This window comes from Vulpes lagopus, chromosome 3, assembly GCF_018345385.1.
Source record: "Vulpes lagopus strain Blue_001 chromosome 3, ASM1834538v1, whole genome shotgun sequence".
In the NCBI taxonomy this organism is placed as follows: domain Eukaryota; kingdom Metazoa; phylum Chordata; class Mammalia; order Carnivora; family Canidae; genus Vulpes; species Vulpes lagopus.
In genome coordinates this window covers 27,100,670-27,124,191 of record NC_054826.1, presented here as the reverse complement: position 1 = coordinate 27,124,191, position 23,522 = coordinate 27,100,670, and the positions used below count along the sequence as shown (strand labels likewise).

General features: G+C 37.1%; 1 protein-coding gene across 1 annotated transcript in view; it reads left to right on the top strand.

Moving 5' to 3' along the window:
- ARL15 (ADP ribosylation factor like GTPase 15) overlaps positions 1-23,522 on the top strand; it is a 397,041-nt gene that overhangs the window by 139,779 nt on the left and 233,740 nt on the right. Inside the window, exon 3 of the mRNA XM_041748766.1 lies at positions 14,883-14,942. Within this exon, the coding sequence (XP_041604700.1) occupies positions 14,883-14,942 (60 nt within the window). The remainder of the gene's footprint in view (positions 1-14,882; positions 14,943-23,522) is intronic.

Genomic DNA, 23,522 nt, shown 5'->3' with positions numbered 1-23,522 from the left:
AAAAGAGGGGCTCCTGGGTGGCTCAGTCGGTTAAGTGACTGATTCTTGATTTGGGCTCATGTTGTGATCTCAGGGACCTGGGAACAAGCTCCACACTCAGCAGGGAGTCTGTTTGGGATTCTCTGTCTCCTCTGCCCCTTCCCCACCATCCATTTGCATGTTCTCTCTCTCCAGTAAGTACATCTTTAAAAATAGAAATAAAAAAATAAAGGATAAAGGAAAGAATAAGGGCTTCATGATCATAGGTGAAACAACTGGGGGTGAGCAGAGCTCAAGCATGGCCTTTCATGTGAAGTCATTCCTGACTATTGTCCTTTTCCCCAAGACAGAACTGAGCACTCCTTTCTCCTCAACTGCATGTGGTCCATATTCCTATCATTTGGTGCCTACAACACTGCTGTCTACATTTCTGTCCCCAACTTGGGATGTAAGCTCCTAAGGGCAGATAAACACATCTTATTTGGCTTTATACACCCCGAACGTAGCATAGGATTTGAGCATAGATCCAGATGTCTATGAGTGAATAAGAGGCAGTTGTAATTTGAATTCTGTTTTGATTCTGTCTTTAAATCATCTGAGGCTCAAAAGTATGGTGACATAGCTAGTGATAGAAGTAGGGTGCCAGTTCAAGTCTTCAAATGAAGTTTGGTGGTACCAAAGACTTAGGATTTGTGACGAGAGTAGTATTTGCTGCTTGTTGGTAAAATTGTGGGTATCTTTGGAGAAATGTAACTCATTATACAAATCTTGTTAAGTTAGTAATTCTTTTCAAGCAAAATAGCTCTCCATAAAATGTGAATTGTTATAAGTTTTATATCTTAAAGTTTTAATGCTTTGCTTTTACTGGAACCAATAGTAACATCATGTACTAGTTGATTTTTCTGATGCTTTAAGATGTTAAGTTGCCTGACATTTTGGATATGAGTTGTCATTATCCTGAGGCCACATACAGTGATTTCTTGTAGGTCTTTTTGAAGGTTGCTGACAGCAAGAAGTTTACACCCAGGTTAGGAAGATGAGTTTCTAATGACAAACAGTTGATATGTGTTGCATGTTTAACATATGCCAGGTGCTAAGACAGCATGATGTGTGCTGTATGTGATGATAAAAACGAGAAAGCTAAAAAGGATAATTTCTAATGTGAGGAGTCAAAGAATTCATAGGGGATGTTAAGTGTGAGAAGGGCTTGGGATGACTAATCCTTGAGCAGAAAGGAATGGGGTGAGGAGAAGAAAGATAGGAACCATTCATAGAACAGCGAGTCTAGGGTGTGTTGTGACCTGACACTGAAGGAGCTTCTGAGAGAGACCTGTACCATGAAGAGCCAATCCAGTAGGGATTGAAATTACGGGGATGGAGAGTTTAAGGCAACTATGATTGATCCTATAAGAGTGACAGCCACATTGGGTAACATGGAGGAAAGGAAGAGATAGGAATCAAATGTGCCTTAAGTTTCTAGCCTAGTGGTGGCGTGCATTGTGAAAAGTAGGAAGAACATGACAAGCAATTTTAAGATAAATGATGAATTTGGCTTTGGACATGGTAATTTTGAGGTTTTGGCAGTACTTTCAACAATGACCCAAATGCCAAAAGACAAGCTGACTAGAGAAAGTTTGGATCTGGATTTGAGAGACAATTGAGTTGTGGGTTTGGAGATTGTTGAGGAATAATGGGCAGTAGAAGGAAGAAGAGTGCTAAGCATCAACTATGTTTCATTCATTCTTCCCATATGTGTTGAATACCTGTCACCTGACTGCCACTGATTTAGGCACTGAGTATGCATTAATAGATAACCGCTGGAGTTTCCATTCTAACATCTGCATCAGACAGGGAATCCAAGCCAGGCAGTTCTGTATGGTACCATATAGAAAAATATGAATCAGAGACCAAAGGAACTGGAGTTAAATAATCATCAGTCTTAAGTCTGAGAAAGGGCTGTTGTGACATTATCATTGTTAGCGAACAGTTTCAGTGCAGGGTATTAACTAAAAACCAGCCTGGGCAATGAAGGGGAATGGTGAACAAGCAGAGGAAATGACAATGTATAGATTGTCCTTCTTATTCCTTGGCCCCTTAGCTAAGACTATACATAGACTACTCTTTCAAGAAGGTAGATAGCAATGGAGAAAGCAGTGTCTAGGGAATTTATTTTTACAAGGATAGGTGCTGTGTGGGCATATTAGTAGACAGAGGTACTAGGGCAGTGGTCAGAGAGAAGGAAAGATGAAGATGCTAAATAGAGGCAGTGACAGCAAGAATGAGTAAGGATTTCTGATTTTGTCAAAACAGAATAATTGGAATTCTGTCGAAACAGAATAACTGGGGGGCTTAAGGGACAGACAAAATCTGAAACTGATTTCAAGAGCATGAATTTATCAGGCAACAAAGCATAGTCATCTGAGCGATCAGAAACAAAGGAGACGAGCCCTGCATTTGCCCCAGCTTACTGCCTTGAGAGATTCCTTGGCTATGGCACACCGCCAGGGGGAACTGAGGTATTGCTCACTGGACTCCCTACATTGTGATAGATCCAAGAGTTGGAGAGACCAAGGCAACTAGGACTCATGGGATACAGTAACAGAGAGGAAAAAGTTGTACAGCAAGAGAACCCTGGAGATCTACAGAGGGTCTCCCTTGAGCATCCAGGATACTCAGTAGTTAGCCCATATTCATACAAGGCTAAAAGTTATGGCTGTTTCCTCCAGCCAGATTGGAAGTCATAATTCACAAGGTACTGGGTACTCAGGAGAGTCTTGTCTCAGGAATCAACCCAAAGCTGAGCACTGCTCTAGACTCACCTAGGAAATCATATTAACAAGACCAAAGACTCCAACAGTTTCCTACCAACTGTAATGCATCCTAGAACAAAGTTGTAGGAGATTTACAGAAAACAATTACCTGGCACTTATTGTAAAATTCACATGTTAGACATTCAATCAAATATTACCAGCCATGGTATAAACATGATTTATAATGAGGACATGGAATAAACATGATTTGTAATGAAAAGAAAAATCAATTGACTCTGACCCAGAACTGACATAGATAAAGGAATTAGCAAAGAAAGACTTAAAACTGTTACTATAAGGGAATTCTCTCTGTTCATACAGTTAAGTAGAGACATGGAAGATTTTTTAAAAGAACCATATAAAATTTCTAGTGGTGAATACTATAATATCTGAGGTGAAATATGTAAACCAGGTCAATTCATGGTAGATTACACATTGTAGAAGTGAAAAGTAATAACCTTGAAGGCCATTAGTATCTAAAGTATTGAAAGAGTGAGAAGAAAGTGGAAGTGCAAAGAGCAACATGAACTGTGGAAAAATTTCAAGTCCCCAAACATGGGTCATTGGAGTCTATGAAAGTAAAGGATGGAGAAAGAGACAGAAAAAAGATTTGAAGACATAAGGTCTAAAAGATATTTAAACTTAAAACTATCAACAACAAATCCAAGAAGTTCATTAAACCTCAAGAATGAGATATGAACAAACAACATGAAGACATATAATAAAGTTGCTCAAAACCAGTGATAAAGTGTGAGGATTAATTTTATATTTTCAACCTGGCTGGGCCAAGGTGCTCAGGTATGTAGTCTAATATTATCCTGGATGTTTGTGTTTTGGGAAGAGAATATTTAAATCAATGGACTTTGAGTGAAGCAGACAGCCCTCTATAATGTGGGTAGGTCTCCTCCAATCAGTTGAAGGCCTGAATAGAACAAAAGGTGACCATCCTCCATCAAGGAGGAAATCTTCATCAGGTAGCCTTTGGAGTTGACCTGCAGCCATCAGCTGTTTCCTGGTTCTCTAGCCTACCAAATTTTAGACTTTGCCAACATCCATAATGGAGTAAATTCCTTAAAATGTATCTATGCATACATAAACCTTCTATTGGTCTGTTTCTCTAGAGAACTTTGAATAAAACAAAGAATATCTTAAAAGCAAATAATGGATGTTACAAAGGAACCCATGATAAGAGTGACATCAGATTTCTCACTGGAAACCATGCAAACAAGTCTGTGAAGCAACATCATTAAAATACATCATTAATATAGCAACATCATTAATATAGGGGAAAAAAGTTATCAACCTATACCCAGCAAAAATATCTTTGAAAAAGAAAGTTACAGACTTTTTCATTATACCTTTTTATTATACTTTTGTCATACTTTTTCTAGCATTAAAAATTGTTAAAAGTCCTTCAGGCAGAAGAAAAATGATTCCAGATGGAAATCTGGATTTACACAAAGAAATGGAAAGTACAGAAATGGTAACTACAGAGGTAATTATATAAGATTTAGTTCTTTTTTTTTTAAGATTTAGTTCTTATTCAAATCTATTTATAAGATAATTGTTTAAAAATGTGAGGTTTATAACATACGTGAAGTAAAATGTAGGAGAATAATGGCATAGACGACATAGTGGAAAAAGAAGTATACTATTGTATGGTTCTTCTATGTGAATTGGCTATAATAACACTTGAAGGTAGAGTGTGATAAAAGATGTACTTACATAATCCTAAAGTAACCACTGAAATTACAGAGTGATGACCAATAAGGCAACAAGAGAGATAAGATGGAATTATCAAAAATTATCCAGAAAAAGGCAAAAAGAAAAGGAACAAGAATAGATGGAATAAATAGAAAACAAGTGCTAGGGTGGTACCCTAGAAGCTAACTATCAATAAACAAATTAAATGTAAATGATCTCGACTCAATTAAGGGACTGAGACTGACATTAGATTGAATAAATAAACATACAACAAAAAATAGGTCCCAACTACATGCTGACTTGAAACAAATCTTAAATATAAAGACAAAAATAGGCTGGAAAAAGATGTATCATGCTAACAGGAGCCAAAAAAAAAGTTGGAGGCGGTATGTTATCAGAAGAGACAGATTTTAGAGCAAAGAATAAAGCTGAGAATAAAGTAGTTCATTTTATAATGAAATCACTTAAGAGATTTTAAGAGTACTAAACATTTATGTAACTATTAACAGCTTGAAAATACACAAAGTAAAAACTGACTGGAACTCTAAAGGGAAATAGACAAACCAACATGTCAGATTTTAATACTCTCTCAATTATTGACAGAACATGTAAGAAGAAAATCAGCCAAGATAGAGTAGGTTTGAAAAGTACTATCAGCCAACTTGACTTGATTAACATTTATAGAACACTCTGATGGTGGAAGACATTCTTCTCAAGTGCATGTGGAAAATTAATCAAATTAGACCATATTCGAGGACATATAACAAGTCTCAATAAATTTAAAAGGACTCAAATCCTACTAAATATGTTCTCAAATCACAGTGGGATTGGATTAGAAATCAATAAGATTTCTGGGAAAGTCCCCAAGTATTTGGATACCAAATTACTTCTACGCTTGATCTTAGCCAAAAGGCTAAGCGATCCCAAATTACTTGTAAATGACCCATGGATCAAAGAAGAATGCAAAAGAAATTATAAAGCATTTTGCACTGAATGAACGTACAACACATTGGAATTTGTGGGATGCCTCTGAAGCAGGAGTTTAGAGGAAATTTATAGCACTAAACACCAATGTTAGAAGAGTTTCAAGTCCGTGATCTCAGTTACTACCTTGAGGAACTAAAAGAGAAGAATGGATTAAAAACAAAGTAAAGCAGAAGAAAAGAAATTATAAAGACCAAAGTAGAACTCAACAGTAGAAACAGAACAGAGAAAATAATTGAAACCAAAGACTGGTTCTTTGAGATCAATGAAATTTGTAATTATACTCAAATAGATCAGGAAAAAAAAATATTAAGACCCTAATATCAGGAATAGTAGTTATAAAATGTAGATTTTTATAAATATTAAAAGGATAATAGAATGTTATGAACAGCTTTATGCCAGTAAATTTGACAACTTAAATGGAAAAATTTTGTTGAAAGACAAACCATCAGAGCTCATTTAAGAAGAAATAGAAAACCCAGATAGATCTGTATTTAATGGAAATGAAATGATAGTTTAAAAAAAAGAAGAAAGGGAGAAAAAGAAAACTTGAAAACTGGTTGGCTGTACTGGTGAATTCTATCAAACATTTTAATAAAAAAAAAATAATGCCAATGCTATGTAATACCTTCCAGAAAATTGAAGAGATAAGGAAACTTCCCAACTTAGGTAAGACCAGCAAGTTTAATGCCAAAACCAGAAACACATTACAAGAAAACTACATATCAGTATCTCTCATGAATACAGATGCAAAAAGTATAAATATAAATTTAGCAAATCTAGTATATCACAAAGTGACATTTATCCTAGGAATGCAGGGTTGATTTCACACTCAAAAAAAAAAAAAAAGAAAGAAAACTCAGTGAAATTTAATTCATAATATCAAACTAAAAAAATGTGATTCTCTCAGATACAAACAAAAAAATCTCAATTTCTGATAAAACTCCACAGAATATGAACAAAAGGGAATTTTTCGCAACTGTTAAAGGGCATCTGTGAAAACCCTACAGATTCCTAATGGTGAAAGAATTCTTTCCTCCTCAGATCAAGAATAAGAAGACAAGGATGTCCGTTCTCAATACTTTGATTCAGCATTGTAGTAGAGATTCTAACCAGGGCATTAGGCAAGAAAATGGAAAGGCTTCCAGATTGGAAAGGAGTAAGTAAAACAGTATTTGCAAATGACACAGCCATCTATGTAGACAATTTGATAGAATCTACAACTTTATATCAGTGAATTAGAGATAGCAGAATTAGAGCAGATAATCTTGGAGATCTGAAAGTTTGGAGAATATCTTGGTCATTAATTTAGAAGAATGTTGTCCATAAGAATAGAAACAGGAAGATTGTGGTGGACAAATGTTAGCCAAGTATTGAATTCATTTGGTTAGATGACCAGACTCCCTGAAAATTGATAAGTGGAAAAGCAGAGGTCCATGTATAAGTAGAGGCCACAACTTAGGTGGAAAATTATTAACAGATGACTATGGTGAAGTGGTCTAAAAACATCATGAGGACTGCATGCTTGTCCTGGGTGGCACTGTTTCCACCTGGGTGGGACTGTTTCCACTGGGTGGAAAGGAAAAGTTCTGTTGACTAGTGGAAAGAGGATGGAAAAGTGCAAGAGAATGTTGGAGCCTAGAGAAAACTTTTCTTAGCAGTGACCATATGACTCAGTGAAAGGGTTCCCAAATGTTAAAGGAGAGGCTGGCTTGGGAATGAGAGGCCTGAAGTAAGGATATAGGAGGGAAGGAGCAGATGCTTGTTGGCTGAGTCTGTGTGTTCACTGTAGCCATTGAAGGTGGAGAAGAGATTGGAGAAACTAATTAGTGATGGACTGAGGAAGAGGGGAAGGAAGAAAGGTAGCAGGGAAGAGCCAAGCAGGCTGATTTTAAGTTGTCAGTGGACCCACAGAAACCAATCCCCACTAGAGTTCCAGATACGCATGGTTAGTGTGTTCAAACCTACTTCCTGGTTCTTTTTTTGTTAAGATCAGATGTGTGTGTATGTATGTAATTGAAGAACAAAGGAGGTGGAAGGAAGGTCCTAAAATAAATGGCAAAACCTAACAGCAAGATAACTAGGAGAAAAAATGAAGGGAGACAGCCACTCATTACATGTGAATATTTAATGTGGAAAATGAAGAACAGCTGCAAGAGGCTAAGAACGACTTACACAGGGAAAGACCAAGAACCTTAACTCTAATTTTCCAGTAATTCTAAATGTTTATCAACAAGGCAGAATGTCAGAAGAACGATACTGTTTTTGTAACAGGTATTAGAGTATACAGCTGTCCCACTTGGAGAATTCAGTCGCAGTTACAAATAGTATCTAGAATCCAGTCGATAAGTGAATTAAAAGAGATATTTCATAAAAAGAATTAACAGTGAAGAAATAAGTGGGAAAGGTTCCACTTTGTCATAAATTCAACTTTACTAGAGAATAAACAAGAAAAACATTAATTTTATACTCGAATTGATTAATATTGCTTTTTCTTTATGATAAGACTCAATACTTTGTAAGGTCATGGTAGCATGCATTAGTGGTGGCCTTGTGATTGGTGTTGTCCCTTTTCTTGGAAAACGATTATTCATATAAATCAAAGGTTGCCAAAACATTCACATCTTTTGATCTAGTAATTATGCCATTGGGAATTTACTTTAAGCACATAATTTTAAAGAAACCATTCACACAAAGTGATTCTTTGCAACACTTATATAACTAAGATTTAATTTAAACATCCTTATAGCAAGGAAGTTTATCAAATTGTAGGCAACTCTGTGGAAAAAGTTATAGAGTAGAAAAATAGTCTTCCATGGGAGAAAATTTAATTTGTTTTTAAAATTAAACTGTGCCTTTGAATGAAAAATGGGAAAAGAACATGTAATAATAACGGTGCTATGGGCGGCCCGGGTGGCTCAGTGGTTTAGCGCCACCTTCAGCCCAGGGCGTGATCCTGAGATCTGGGATCAAGTCCCACATCGGGCTCCTTGCAGGAAGTCTGCTTCTCCCTCTGCCTGTGTCTGTGCCTCTCTATCTCTCTGTGTCTCTCATGAATAAATAAATAAAATCTTTAAAATATATATTTTAAATATGTACTATGATACAGCTGAATTATATGTGAAATTTTGTTCTTTTAAATTATTTCTTTATAATGACTTGATAGCAAGCCAATTAAAAGTAAAATATTTGTTGGAAGAGTTGGGAACAACTGAAAAGAGAATCTGCCTTTGAGAATTTGTTTCTTAAAAGCATCACAAGAAAGATATGTCCATCCAATTTTAGCAAGACAAGAATGTCTGCCTTTTCTTCAGAAGCAAAAGGAATCCAAACTTTATTGGATTGCTAACCTCAGCAATCTTTTACCTTTGACATAATTTTTAGAAGATACTTAAATTGTCAAAACTTAAAGGGCCAAGAAACCCTCCAGAGAGTGATTGGAAAGCTTGCACCTTGGTTGAGAAACAAAAGTGATCTCTGTCCCTAGTGAATTCCTTGACTGGAGATGCACGAGGAATTTGTTGATTAAAAAGGGTTGTTAACCTATAGATTACACAAAGACTCTAAACTAGAGGAATGGAGTCTAAAGGCTTAGGATAATATATTGACATAACCTGGAGAAAGCAGAGCACCTGGGAATTGAAAAACATTGAACATCTCTTCTAAGGATATTTCTTATTACACCTGGAAAACAGTCGAGTGGGATGCCATTCCGTTAAAATAGAAAAAGATCATGATAATTTGAAAGAAATGTACAAAACGTTCATGAAAAATTAGAGTATTTTAGAAACTTAAGTATTAGCTGTGTATGTGTTAAGTCAGCAAGAGAAGTTAAAAAATCCAATTTTGTTATCTGCTAAAGGACTGTTTTATAAATGCCTATGGATTAGATTTGCTTTTAGGGTATTGAAATCATACTTAGAAGAATCTCATTAGACTGGAGGAATTGTCCCAATGTCACAAAATTACCATGGCGTAAATCATGCCCTGGGTTAAAGTCAAGGCCACCAGCTCTGTGGAATGCCTTGCCCTTCAGCAGTTGTTAAAATGATCCAGGGATTTCAGAAGTACACACAAAGTATCCATGTGCAAGTGTGCAGACTTGAGTATTAGGAGGGTAAGGGGGGGGGGAGGAGTTGGTCTGTAGATCCAAGTTAGATACTCATGTGTTCCACCCAATGAGTAAAAATAGACTAGTCTCACTCCCCAGACTAATTTTGTCACAATTCCAGGAATGCTCTCCCTGCATAAAAAAATTTCACATCCATCTCCCTTGTATCACAGGTTTTGCTGAATTTTAGTACTAAAAGTCAAAAACTGAAAGTCTATGCAAACAATTATTTCCCCAAAGAGTTATTAAGTCATATATTTATTAAAATTTGTGGGGTTAAATCTTCAGGGAGGTTTCAGTCTTACCATTGTAGCTTTGAGAGGCCAGGAAAAAATGACTGTGTCACTTAGACTGCAGCCATCAGCTTGTTTGAGTGGGATCTGGGGAGTCCTGCCCATGAGGTCTTAAGCCAGATACTGGAGGCCACTGATGATTGACTCAGTTGTTACTGTCATTTCCTCTTTTTTGTTTAAATAATGGAATCCCATTATAGAAGACACCTTAAGGAGCTTATGTAATCCACCCATTTTGCAGATGAGGGATTCAAGGTCAAGAAAAAATATGGCTGGTGAGTCTAAGAGCTGTGGCTAGGATATGTGGGACAGTCCTCTCATCACATCAGCACACTGACTACCTGTGGAGACATCAGAGGATGCCTATTTTGTGGACAAGGAATAGCGATCAAGCCTAGTGTCATGGCTGAGTCAGTTGAGCATTTTCTCTCTCCTGCTAAAGTCCTGGTTTTGTTAATAACACCAATAAAAAAGTACTTTCTGAACTCATGCTATTTTCATTCCATTAATATGGCAATATCATGTGAGCATGAGAACACCTACTTTGGTTCTTTGTATTGCATTATTTATAGAGAGGCAGAAGAGTTTTGAAGATAGCGCTTAGTACTCTACGTAGGGCACCTAGCCCTTTCTTGCTCACTTTCCTCCTGGGACAGTAGTACTGATGTTAGGATTGTTGTGACAGTTAAATTAGGAAATAAATATAAACCCTTAGCATAGATCTTTAAAGAAATACTGAGATCATATTATATGCCTATCACTGACCTAAAGGATATACTGCACTCTTTCTCCAGGTGGGATTCTTGCAGTCTAACTGGGGAACAGATATAAAACAAAGAAGCGGTATGAAACTATAACTGAAAATTTCATAGAAGTACTGAGTACTGGAAGAACATAGATCTCCAAAATCAACGTATTTCTTTTTCTTTTTAAGATTTTATTTATTCATAAGAGACACACGGAGAGAGGCAGATGCATAGGCAGAAGAAGAAGCAGGCTCCCTGTAGGAAGCCCAATGCAGGACTCAATTCCAGGACCCTGGGATCATACCCTGAGCCAAAGGCAGAAGATACTCAACCACTGAGCCACCTGGTGTCCCCAAATCAACCTATTTCAAGAATGTCATGGAAAACTTGCCTGACAAAATGGAGTTAAAACCATACCTGAAGGATGAAGAGTTTGCCAGAGGGGCAGAGGGTGCAAATGGAGCAGAATGTGCAGAGGCCCTGAGATGGAAGGGACATAGCTTGTGTTAGGAACTCGAGGAAAATAAGTGGGAAATGATACAAAAGAAAACTGGAAAAGGAAAGGACCACCAGACAAGATCGAGCCTCATTAGGTGTCTTGAACTATATCCCGAGTAGTGAGAAGCTATCTGAAGATTTTTAACCAGGGGAGTGATGTAAACAGACATGAATTTCAAGATGATTCTAACTGCTGCTAATGTGTGGAGGAGACTGAGCAGGCCAATACTAGATGCGAAGGGTTGAGTTTAAGAGGCTCTGGAAGTTGTCCAGGTGGTGGTGGTGGCTTGACCTGAATTATGGAAAGAAGTGGACATAACTGAGAACTATTTCATAGATGGAATTTACAGACTTTGTTGACTAGAATTAGGAAAGAGGGAAAGGAAGTGCTATAGAAGACTCCATATATTTGGTTTATAGAAGTCCTCAAATGTTTTCGATTCTATAGGTTTAACTTTTATCACTGCTTTCGTGATAGATCAGCCCTTGAGATCACATGTGATTTTGACTGGAAGAAATTTAAAGCCTCTAACGGTTGGTAACCATTAGTATTCAGAAATTTTGGTTTTATTTACTACACATTTTATAGCCCTGGGTGCCATTTGTTCTCATTTACAGATGAGGAAACTGAGGCACGGGGTGGGTTAAGTAACTTGTTCAGTTGATAATGGCAGAGCCAGAATTGGAACCCATACGTTTTTTTCTTTGGAGCCCATATTATCCTGGTGGTTTTTATTCCTCAGAGCAACTTTCGGGAAAGGTGTTTTGGTGATTTGACCTTTATCTCCCTTCTAAATATTAATATTCCCCCCACCCCTTGACCTCATCCAACCCAATAGAAAGGAAGAAAGTAAAGTTGATCTGATAGTTACCCTTCTTGTTTGCCCTTCTGGTGAACTGAAAGTGTGGCTTTAAATTTTAATTCTTTTTAATCCTCACAAACATTTGGAATGACTAAAAATTTTTAACAAATTGTTTCTTTGCCATGTGTAGTACATTTTTCTTATTTTCTAGACTGATTACGTAGGCTTTGTCCTCTGAACATTCATTACCACAGCTATACTGTAAAAATATGAAGACAGCAAAATGGAAGACTGTATATACCTTTGCAGTATAAATCTAGCCACACATGTTCGATTTGGAGAGAAAACATGCGTATTCTGCAGAAACATTTATATGCCTATAAATAACATTGCTAGGTTACTTGGCTTGTGTGAACATCCGAGGACATTTTTGCAGTCAGTTTATTATATCTGTGAGGATTAAAGAGGGTAACAATGATAGAATCTGCCCGTTGGATTATAAATTTCAAAAGCCGTATTTTGCATATGGGTGCAGCAATTTCTGGAAGAATATTCCTTTCCTTAGGCACCTGCATATTGTCAGCTTTTAAGAATCAAAGCAAATTAGACATTGTTGGTGTGCTCTATAACTCTGTCTTTTTCAAAGTCGGGGCCTATCTTATTTCTCTGGAAAATCCATACTTAAGTTGTCCCGAACATAACCACTAATAGACTCCTGAGCATTTGCATAGCTTTTCGTTTTCAGGATTTCACAATCATTGCCTTTTAATCCATACGACACCCCTGTGAGGTGGGTAGACACATTCAAACATCCAAGTCTCCTGCAGGCAAATTTTGGTGCCAGCAGGAGTATTGTGATTGGCACTGACTTTCCTTAATTTCCCAGAGGCTAGACACCTGGAGAGGCTTTTCTGCAGCCCCAAGTACATGCCAATGCTTCAGCCACATGGGGCTGCCTCCTTGTTCCTTCTGCTTTTTCACTAAGATTCAGTGACTGCATGAACCATTAACCATAATGCTGTGGCCACTGTGTCAATCTGCATCAAACCTACCCAGGAGGGCTATGTTTTGGAAAATTCTAGAGAGCCTGATGAACTTTTATACAACAAATTTCAACTGTTCACACTTCTGTCACTCTAATAAGGGTCCTTTTCATTCAGTGGTAATATCTGTGGCTCCAACCATGTATTTATATTGATAAATACATCCCCAGGATTTCTCTTAAGAGTCTATAATGCGTTCAGGCAGGCAAGAGATAGCCATAGCTAATGATGAAATCAATACAGAGCTGATTCATATAGAATGCTAACAATCATATATTGTGTGCTTATTTGTATTGGGCACCGTGATAAACATAATACATAAGTTGTATCATTTTTATAATAACTATATGAAGGAGAGTCTATCATTCCCATTTTACAGATGGCAAAAGCCAAGGCTAGTAGGTTGCCCACAGTCACAGAACTGATTTAAACCTAGTTCTGTCTGACTCCAAAGTCACTTTTTAACCATTAGGTGATATTTACTGCCTTAGGTGGAAGACCCCATGGAACTTTAAAGTGCTAGCACAGGGGATCCCTGGGTGGCTCAGTGGTTTGGCACCTGCCTTTGGCCCAGGGTGTGATTCTGGAGTCCCGGGATCAAGTCCCGTGTCAGGCTCCTGGCGTGGAGCCTGCTTCTCCCTCTGCCTGTGTGTCTCTGCACCTCTCTCTCTCTCTGTGTGTCTATCATGAATAAATAAATAAATAAATCTTAAAAAAATAAAAAATAAAAAGTAATAAAGTGCTAGCACAACATAGAGCAAAAAAGTAATAATAGGGTAAGATATTTAAAAATACATATTAACTTCTATTTTTATACAGTGAAGCAAGACCATGTAAAAGAATTGTTCTTATCCACAGCATCTGGTGTGTCTTTTCACCTTTCCAGACACCTATCATAACTTCATAACTGGCTTCAAACAGAAAGTATTTCTAGATCTTACACTCTTAAGTCATTATCCCCTTTTCAAGAAATGATCTTAAAATTGCACATACTAACGTGTAAAACTTTAGATTAATTGGGTGGTAGAAATTACTGAATAAATTTAACTTTTAAAAATTAGTAGGGCTTTTAAATGAAAAAGTACTTGTATATAGCAAAACATTGAAATAAAAAGAATCTTCTCTTTAAGACCTTCACATCCCCAATGGTCCCAAGAACCCTCACTAGTCTGTTTCTTGTGGATCCTTTCAGAAATAATTCATATGTTTGTTGGCATGTGTGTATGTGTGTAGGAATATATGCATGTATGTTGCAATTGTTAAGCTTTTATACAAAAACCTGTGAACCAGATATGTTGAAGTCAATCATGACTTGAATGATAATAGTTAAGTCTTAAATACATAATTTAAAAAACTATACTCTGAATATATTTTTATTAGAAATCATTTACTGCATATATTATAAAATTGTGCGTAGACAGTTATCGCACTTTTAAGAAAAATGTATAGTATTAACCATATTCTTAAAACTCTGACATAAATCCTATATAATTTTAATATAAGGTAGTTATAATTTAGGTACCTTAATCTCTAGAGTTGCTAAATTATATGTGAGAGACAATTAACTTTAGGAATAAGGTGCAAAGGTCCTAGTAAATCTAATATTTTCTTTGAAGTTTCTCTGTACTTAAAAATGTCTGTCTTACAACTAATAAAATTTACAAGTGACAAAAAATATTAAAGAATAGGGTATTATTCTGAAGAAGAGATATTTTGCCATAATACACAGCTATGTTTTGCAAATTTGAAGAGGATAATGTGTTATCAATGTATCTTGAATTGTGTTTCCAGCATAAATATGAGCTATGAAAAATAGCTTTTAATCTGCCTAAAAAAGGCTGTGAGCATTTTATGCATTTTTAAAAGTTAAGTTGCTAATTCCTTTTTTATGTCTTTGTTTTTTAATTTTAGGTTTTAGTATAAAAGCAGTGCCATTCCAGAATGCCATCTTGAATGTAAAGGAACTTGGAGGTATAACATTTTAAATCCTTTCTGTGTCTGGTTTAAGCTTGTACTAATTTGGTATTAATGTTACATATAATTTAAAAATTATTATTCTAGCAGAGGATTCATTTTAACTTTTTTCCCTTGGTGACAGAGATATTTCTTTCGTTTTATATATGTTTTAAAGGTTGTCAGCGTTCTAAGTAATAAGCTTGTGTTTTTGTTTTGTTTTTTTTTTTAATTAGAGAACCATGCTGTTGGTTCTGTTTCATATGCTACACATTCTTTGGTTTTACTTGTTCAGAAAATGTCTTCCCGATCAAAAGGTATGAAGGGAATTTTAATATAACAGAAAGATAAGTCATATATTATGCAGGGCAAAGAACTGTATTTTAGAGTAGTTTGTATTCATCCTGCAGGTTTTATTGTATTAGATCTTTTTAGAATGTATTTGTTCCGATAATAAATCTTTGCCAATGGATTCTTTGCTGGTCAAGCACATTTATTGGATAGGCTGTACCCCAAACTATACATCACTCCGTCTTTCATTACACTCTGTGTCTGGGATTTTTTTGGTTGTGTTTTATGTCAGTCAGGGTCTTAACCCATGTAAATAGGTTAACAAAGAAATCCGTCAATTCAGTGAACCTACTAAATTCTCTAATGGCACAGGAAAATGGTTAAGTGCTCTGAAGTTCAGGATCATATTGGTGAGTTTAATGACTTAGAAGAAAGTTCTCTTCCATCTCTTTAATCACTTTGTAATATTGACCTTCCCCCTCCTCCCTCACTTTTTTCTAAGTTCATTCTAACTGACCTATTTTTAACTTGATGCAATTGAAACACAAACTTTATGCCATTTTAATAGTGCTTAATGCCACCTTATTTTTATCTCCTTAGTGTATTAGTTCATCTTCTCAGGTGTTATAAAGAGTTGTATCTAGGATGAGTTTACTTCTGCCAGTCTTTTTTATAGCTATTTTTGACTTTCACAGCATTAATATCTAAATCAGCCATGGTTGATAAATTTTGATTTCCCTTTAAGGCGTTTGAGTTAGTTATTTGGGTACAAAAATTCTAAAGTGTGAGTGTTTTGTCATGGAATAATTTTTCTACATAAAATTTTTAAAAGACTGCTCTTTTAGGTTGAATATTTTAATAATCTGTGTGGTTTCTAGTGCTTCTGCTTCTCAGTGACCATGTAATTATAGTCAGGAACATATTGTAAAAGTCCATGGAATCAAAACGTATGGCTTGAGAATTTTATTGGTTTTAAGTGTGGTTGATACTTCATAAGGATTTTATTACTAGGCTAGACCCAAAACTTTTATTGAACCCCCTCCAGGTGTAAGAAACTATTGATTAATTGATAAGGTGTTTATTAGAGATGTTAGTTAGATGATACAAATAGTGAATGTGCCTGGATAACTGAAGTGAACCCTTCAGGGAATTTTTGTAGCCTTGCCTCTGTGCCACTGTAACACTGAAATTCAATACAATAAAAGAAAAATTAGGGGACAGGAGGTATAAGATGGGAATCTGTCTGTTCCCAAGCAAGGTTTCATTTTGCTGAAAACCCTCTGCCCTGACAATTGCAAGAATGGACATTGCAGGGAAGAGGGTACCATAGAGTTCAATGGTAACATTATAGTTCATATGATGGCTATTCTGTAATGGTTTGAGATACAGGTAAGAGATAAAACTGTCAGGATTGGGACAGGTATGTGAGTTCCAGGCTAATGATAATGTGTTTGTCATGCACTATTCTACTCCCCTCAATTTTAGTAGTTCTGTTCTCAGTCGAGAGACCATTTCAAGGAGAAAGTGATTTTTCTGAGTAGAATCTGATTGTGCATCCTGGGTTGAATGCTCAGAGACAAGCTGTGGAGGGAGTTTATTCCTTTGTTGTGCATTCACGAAGTCCTTTATTTAACAAATATCTTTCGAGGGCCTCCTCTGTCTGGAAGAGGACTGGACACTAGACTGTGTCTCATCTAAGAAGGCAGGAAAAGTAGGCTAAAACACACAACAGAGTGTAGCTTTCCAGGATTCAGGGTATCTCTTAGGTGGTAGGAAGTGCATCTAAATGTAAGGTACCTATGTAGCGTTTAGGGAGATTTGTAACCGAGTGAAATCAAGGTGCTTGAGAAGGAGGTAGCTTGATTGAAAATTTCAGGAGGAAAGAGTGGCATGTTTTAGGAATGATGTGTGAAGATGCAAAGCCTTCTTATACCAATAGAGGATTTCTCAGAAGTCCAATCACGTTGCATTCATCCAGGGAAAAATCTTGAAATCAGGGGAGAAATTCAAGAAGATAGATGGTAGAAATAGCAGTACTGAGTACCACAATGTGGCCAGCATGGTGGGATGCTCGGATAGTTCTGCTTACTGGAGGGTTAATTCAAGAGATGAGCATCCCCCGTGATCCTCCCTGCCACAATGAGCTCCCTGTTCAGATGGCTCCAAGGCTCTCCATCATCCCCCTTCTCAACCTTCACTTGAATTTCTCACTTGTTCAAAATAGGAAGAGACACGAACTAGTGTTCCTTATTTAATAAGAAGAAACAGAGTGAAATGAATTAACAGTGACCAGTGGAGTTGAAGGAAAATCACTTTGGGGAGATCTTAATAAGAAACTTTGTTTACTTACACAACTGATAGTTGTTTGTGTCTGTGCATATCTATAACTTGTATCTATAACATATACATAGATCTGTGTCCTCATCAACTTCCTCTTTTGCAAGGGTGTTTCCTACATCTCTCACTCTTAAAATTTTCATTCATGCACATTTTTTTCTTGTGGCCTTTTCTTACCATTCATGCCATCATCCCAGCACAATTTATATCAAGCATGATTCTAGTTGCTGAGAATAAAAGATATTTAAAGTATATCCCCTGTCTTCAAGAAACTTGTGATTTTTTTATCCTGGAGACATTGTTTGATTTCAAATATTTGTTTTCATGAAACTTTGGAAAATGAAATTAAGGGGGAGAGGAATAAGTTCAAGATAGCAGGTGATACCAATAGAGATATAATCAGTCCAGCCTGGTGGTTTATGGGCAAGTTCTGTTTTCACTATTTTGAGAATGACTTGCTCTCCTTACCTTAGCTGTCATCCCCACCAAGCTGCACTGATTATGCCTATATTTATGTGAAATTGGAACTGTAAATATTTTTTCTGTTTTTTTTTCTTAATCCCATTTTTCTCCCTCCAGTTAAGTTCTCATTTAACTTTTGCAGCTTTGTGCCTAACGGGTGCTATTACTGTCTCACGGGTAATGAGACTCAGGATGGCCAGGCACAGAGATTGAGTGACTTGATCAGAGTTATTTGGAGAAGGAGGTGGATGTCCATTTGAGTACTTACCCAGTGTGGAACATTTTATCTCGTGCCTGGCACAAGAGAAGTGCTTCCACATGTTTCTGCTACTGCTTTTATCATGATTATGTGCACAATTTAAAGTCTTTACATGTTGGTATTATTTTGTGTTGGTATTTATTTTGTTAACACTGTATTGATAAAACACGAACACTTTACTCTTTGCTCAAAAACTTCTTTGGGACTTAATCTCTCTAACTATTGCAGCTGCTTTTATTATTGATTTTTCTATCCCTGACTCTCAAGTCAATTCTTTTTCACTTATGGTTCTGACTCCACTGTTGTAGTCCTGCTACCCTTCTGATCTCTTCAAGAGTGGCTTCTGAATCCGTCTTAACCTCAGCTTTCCAGTCTATCTTGAGTTTTCCACAAACGCATCATTTGCATATTTTTATTCTTTTTAATTCATTTATTCAAGAGATACTTATTATGTACATATTGCATGTCCAGGCTGAGTTCTAAAAAGTAGCAGTTATATTGGCAAGAGAAGCCCAGTCCATGCATAGACTAGCTATTGGACACAAGGGGAGACTCTTGTCGTGTACTTGTCTCCTTGATTAAAGCCAGATATTACTATTTACAGTCCTAGAATGAATTTCTAGATTAATCCCTCCAGTACTGGGAAGGATTTTTTAATACCATCCAGCATGGCTGTTTGGATCTCTACAAAGGACATTCTGTAGTATTGTTCAGTAAATTGATTTTTCTTTCATTTGGGAGGTTTTTGTTGAAACTAATCTAAATCCTTTTTTATTTTTAATTAAGTACTCTGCTTGTCTTTTGCTATTTATTATTCTGGATGTTGTGCAAGACACCTAGTAGGATCCTGAACAGACAGAAAGATAAATCTTTCAACGAATTTTCTTTCTTCCTAGTAGAGGAAGCCCAGCTACTCTGTATGATTCTAGGCAAGTCCATTTTCCTGTATCTCTGCTTCCTTATCTGTAAAATGTAGTAATAAGAGTTCCTGCATTATATAACCATTGTGAGGGCTAAATTAACATAGGTCAAGTACTTAGAGATCCGTCTGGCCCACAGCTAACATTTTTGGAAGATTTACATTATAATTATGCTTTTGCCCCCCCACCATACCCCTCCAAAAAACACCTTTCAATAAAACCTCGGCCCCTCCCCATCCCCCTCCCTGCCCCCACCACCAAAGTCTCTAGAAATAACCCAAATCATGTATTGATTGTTTTTTTTCTTTGCGGTCATGCCTTGATTCCTTGTGGTCAAGATGATCCTTTGATTTTGTTTTACCTGTTTAAACTGAAAAGACAAAGGGAAGGGACCTCCTTGGAGTCTTTTTGTTAGCAGCCTAGCATAGTTTTTGGTAGTACACACATGTTAATACTAAATGTTTTTGTCCCATCTACCTTATCACCTTTCCCTCTGTTTTCAGTTTCTACCTGAAAATCTCTTCTATCACAATGCCTCTTAATTGCTTTCATTCTGTTTGGCTTATGTATTGTAACCACATTCCTAAGGTGAATGAAGCATCTGGCATCTTTAGCTGAGTTGAAAGCACCAGTCCCGCTCTAGTGACTTTACAGCTTTGGTAATTTTTCATTTTAGAAATTTCCGGTTCTTAAATCTACAGATTTGAATGCATTCAGGGATATTTTTCTCTTGATTTTGAAATTTCATGTGTAAATCGATAGAACCCAGAGAGGAAATTTTCATTTCTTAGCACGTTTGGTTTGTTACCACGAATGCATAAGGATCCAGACATTATAATATTCCTTTTTCTTTCCCTAACTGAATTCTGAAACCACAATCAGTTTCGTCAAATGACTTGTTTTCTCCCTCGGATATTCTAATGAGTTGTGTCTGAGTTGTTTCCCCACCCAGTAAACTCTTTGGCAGTCCTGTCTTCCCAGTTGACACTAGGAAAGGCAAAAGCTAAAAAGCAGTGAGCGGTCTTTTATGCTTTAGTATTTGCTGCTAGTTGTCAATCAGAAAGGAAGTTCATGAAGATTTTTGTTTGGACTTTATTTTTTTCCTCTAAAGACGAGACCACTTTTCTTCTTCACAAGGTGGTGAGGGTAGTGCAGAAAAGTGCAAGTTGGGTTCATTTGCCCATTTACTTCAGCCCATGCAATAGTGATTGAATGATTTTTGAGGATTGTCAGCTAAGCCATTTTTTTTAAAGGTTGCTTCTTTCAGCAGCCAAGCTGTTATATGAAACAGATGTTGACTCTGTCCTGTTTCTTTGTTTGGCTGAGGAATACACCGCCTCCTCACAGTGAAAGGTGCTGTTTCTTTGTATCCTGCTAGTTATCTTCGGGTGCCGTTAATCTGCCCAGGTTATTTGCATTTCTTAATTTCTCCAGAAACTGTACAGGGCAAATTTCTTGACAGGCAACCCAGGGGGCACTGCTGCCTGCTTCTTTTTCATTTCTGCTGTCTGTACCCAGACCATTTGATGTCTTTCATGAAAATAAAGCTTTCTTCCTTCAGAATCATGCATTAAAAATTTATTTTAGAAGGAAGAATGGCTCTTTAATTTTTATTTGCTGTGTTCTCCTAGTCCTATATATATTATGATTATTGCCTCCATATCCCCACTTACCACCTCCTGTTAAAAGAAATCCAGCTAGGGGGACCTGGATGGCTCAGTAGGTTAAGCATCTGCCTTCAGCCCACATCATGATCCTGGAGTCCCAGGATTGAGCCCTGCATCGGGCTCCCTGCTCAGCGGAGAGCCTCTTCTCCCTCTGCCCCTCCCCTCACTTGGAAGTCTCTCTCTCTCAAATAAATAAATAAATAGATTTTTTTTTAAAAGAAATCTGGGTAAATAACTATGGATTTAATGTCACTGCCTCTGAGAGTCATGCTATCCAACAGATAAAGGGAGGAACCAAGACCATAGAAACAAATTGGTTGTATATTAGAAACGGTGTAGGTAGTCTGGAAGACATTATTGCCACATTGCTTTAAGTGACAAGTGAAGTTAAAAGATTGCTTGTTGGTGTAGGGGAAAACAACTTGCCATTCAAAAACTTTTTTAGACCTCTCCAAACATGGAATTCTCTGAAAGAGGTGGCAAGAAACCATGACCCTGGCAAAGGAGCATGACAGAACAGAATGGGGGGCCCAAGAAAGGCCAGGTCCACAGCAAACCTTACAACCATACTATAAGCTAAATTATAGTCAGCTACGCACAAGTAAGCATGCATATTCCATATGTGTTATATAATTAGAAGGAAGAAATGAGGTTCAGCAAGTAGAGTGTAGCCTCAAGACACTCTGTCCCTCTGTGCATTTGAACTTCTTGTTGTTGTTTTCTTATCTGCAAAATGTAAGTTTTAATAAATCATCACTACTTATTTCCCAGGGGGTTGGGCTGGAAAAGAAAAGTTCAATTGCCTGAAGCTCCTCAAGAGATCCTTTAAGATAGACAGTGGTATTTCCACTAATTCTGTTTTTATAGTTGCCGTTCCAGTGTGATATGTAATATTGAATGATCGAAACTTCTTGATATAGTATTGTTTCCTTATCTAGGAAAAGAACCAGACCTTTCTGGAATGGGAACAGCCAGTTAACTCCTGGCTCTCTGAGCTGTGTACTTTCTCACTTAGGCTTAGGCTCTACTAGGGGAAATGATATTGGTATAAAGCCAAGTCACTTGGATGAGAGTTGAAAGGCCACAGCTATCTGAATTGGTTGAACAGGATCCCAGGGTGGTGGTGTTCAAGCGTTTTTTACACTTGCTAAGGGAAAACTGAGCCAAACAGTCAGCAGAGCCAAATAAATGAATCTGGGGGCCCAGAAGTCTGTTACTGGCTGATGTAGACCTGACCTTAATTTTTGTTTTCTTCTGGAGAAATGCCCCAGAAAATTTTTTTTAAATTTGCCTTCCCACTCATAGTTTTGTAGAGTACTTAACAATTAACTCCTCTAAGACTAAATACGCATATACACATACACACGCATGCACCCATACACATATAGAATGTTCAAGAAACTAATTTCTTGGCCTTTTGACAAGACCCCCCCCCCCCCACCCTTGAGAATAGGTCTCATGTGCCGGTAAGGTAGCTCCCTCACCATTGATTACTGTTCGGGAGTAACCAGGTCATGTCATATCTACCAACTCTACCGAACTTCCTCATAGAACATTCATTCTAGGTTCTGAGCTTCTTAACTATCACAAGGGAATAGATATTTCTGTTTCTCCCAGGGGTTGCCATAATAGCAACTAACTTTCATTGTGTATTTGGTTTCAGCTTGGTATTGCAGCAACAGCACTGAAAGTTAAGAGACCAGTATTTTTCTCTATCAAAACAAGCCATGGGACATTGGGCAAGCCTCTTAACTTTTCCAAGGCTGCTTGCTTTTCTAGCAGCTGAGGATGCTGATAGTCATTCTCCTATTTGATAAAACAGAACTAGTTTATTTTTATCTTGAAACCCATAGTGTCTATTTCACTTTGATCTCTAGGAACCATAGGGCCCACCTTTAACAACTATGCATGATTATAATGCTGTTTTTTTTTTCTATTTTCATTTAACCACCACTTCCTCTTTTTGGGGGGGTATAGTAGACATCTCAATAAATCTGTTTTATTTTTATGTTTGTTGTGTGAGACAAGTATATGTGCATGAAATAATAACTAATACTAAGGGACGCCTGAGTGGTTCAGTGGTTGCAAATCTGCCTTTTGCTCAGGTCATGATCCTGGGGTCCTGGGATCGAGTTCCACATTGGGCTCCCCTCAGGGAGCCTGCTTCTCCCTCTGCTTGTGTCTCTGCCTCTCTCTGTGTCTCTCATGAATAAATGGATAAAATCTTTAAAAAAATAACTAATACTAAAAGCGCTTGTCACTGTGCTGTTGACTTCAAGTAGCATCACAATCTAGTGTTAGAAATACTGTAACAAGGACTGAATGCAAGATGCCATTAGGATCACATAGAAAAGACAAAGGAGACAACACAGAGGAAAAGAGTTTACAAACAATCTGGGACAAAAGTCATGGAAGTGACAGTGGGTTTGGTCTAATCTTGTTTCACCCGTAAACCAAGTCCACTGTCAACTCCTTGACTTTTGTCTCCTCTGTTTCTTTTTTCTCCTAGACTCTTTGCCTCTGTAATGTCTCTTTGTCCTTTCTGTATGATCTTAATTGCATCTTGTACTCAGTCCTGTTACAATATTTAGCATACCAGAACATAAAACATAAAGTTAGGAAGAATTGAAAAGCACACTGTAATCTTAAGGGTTTATTATAT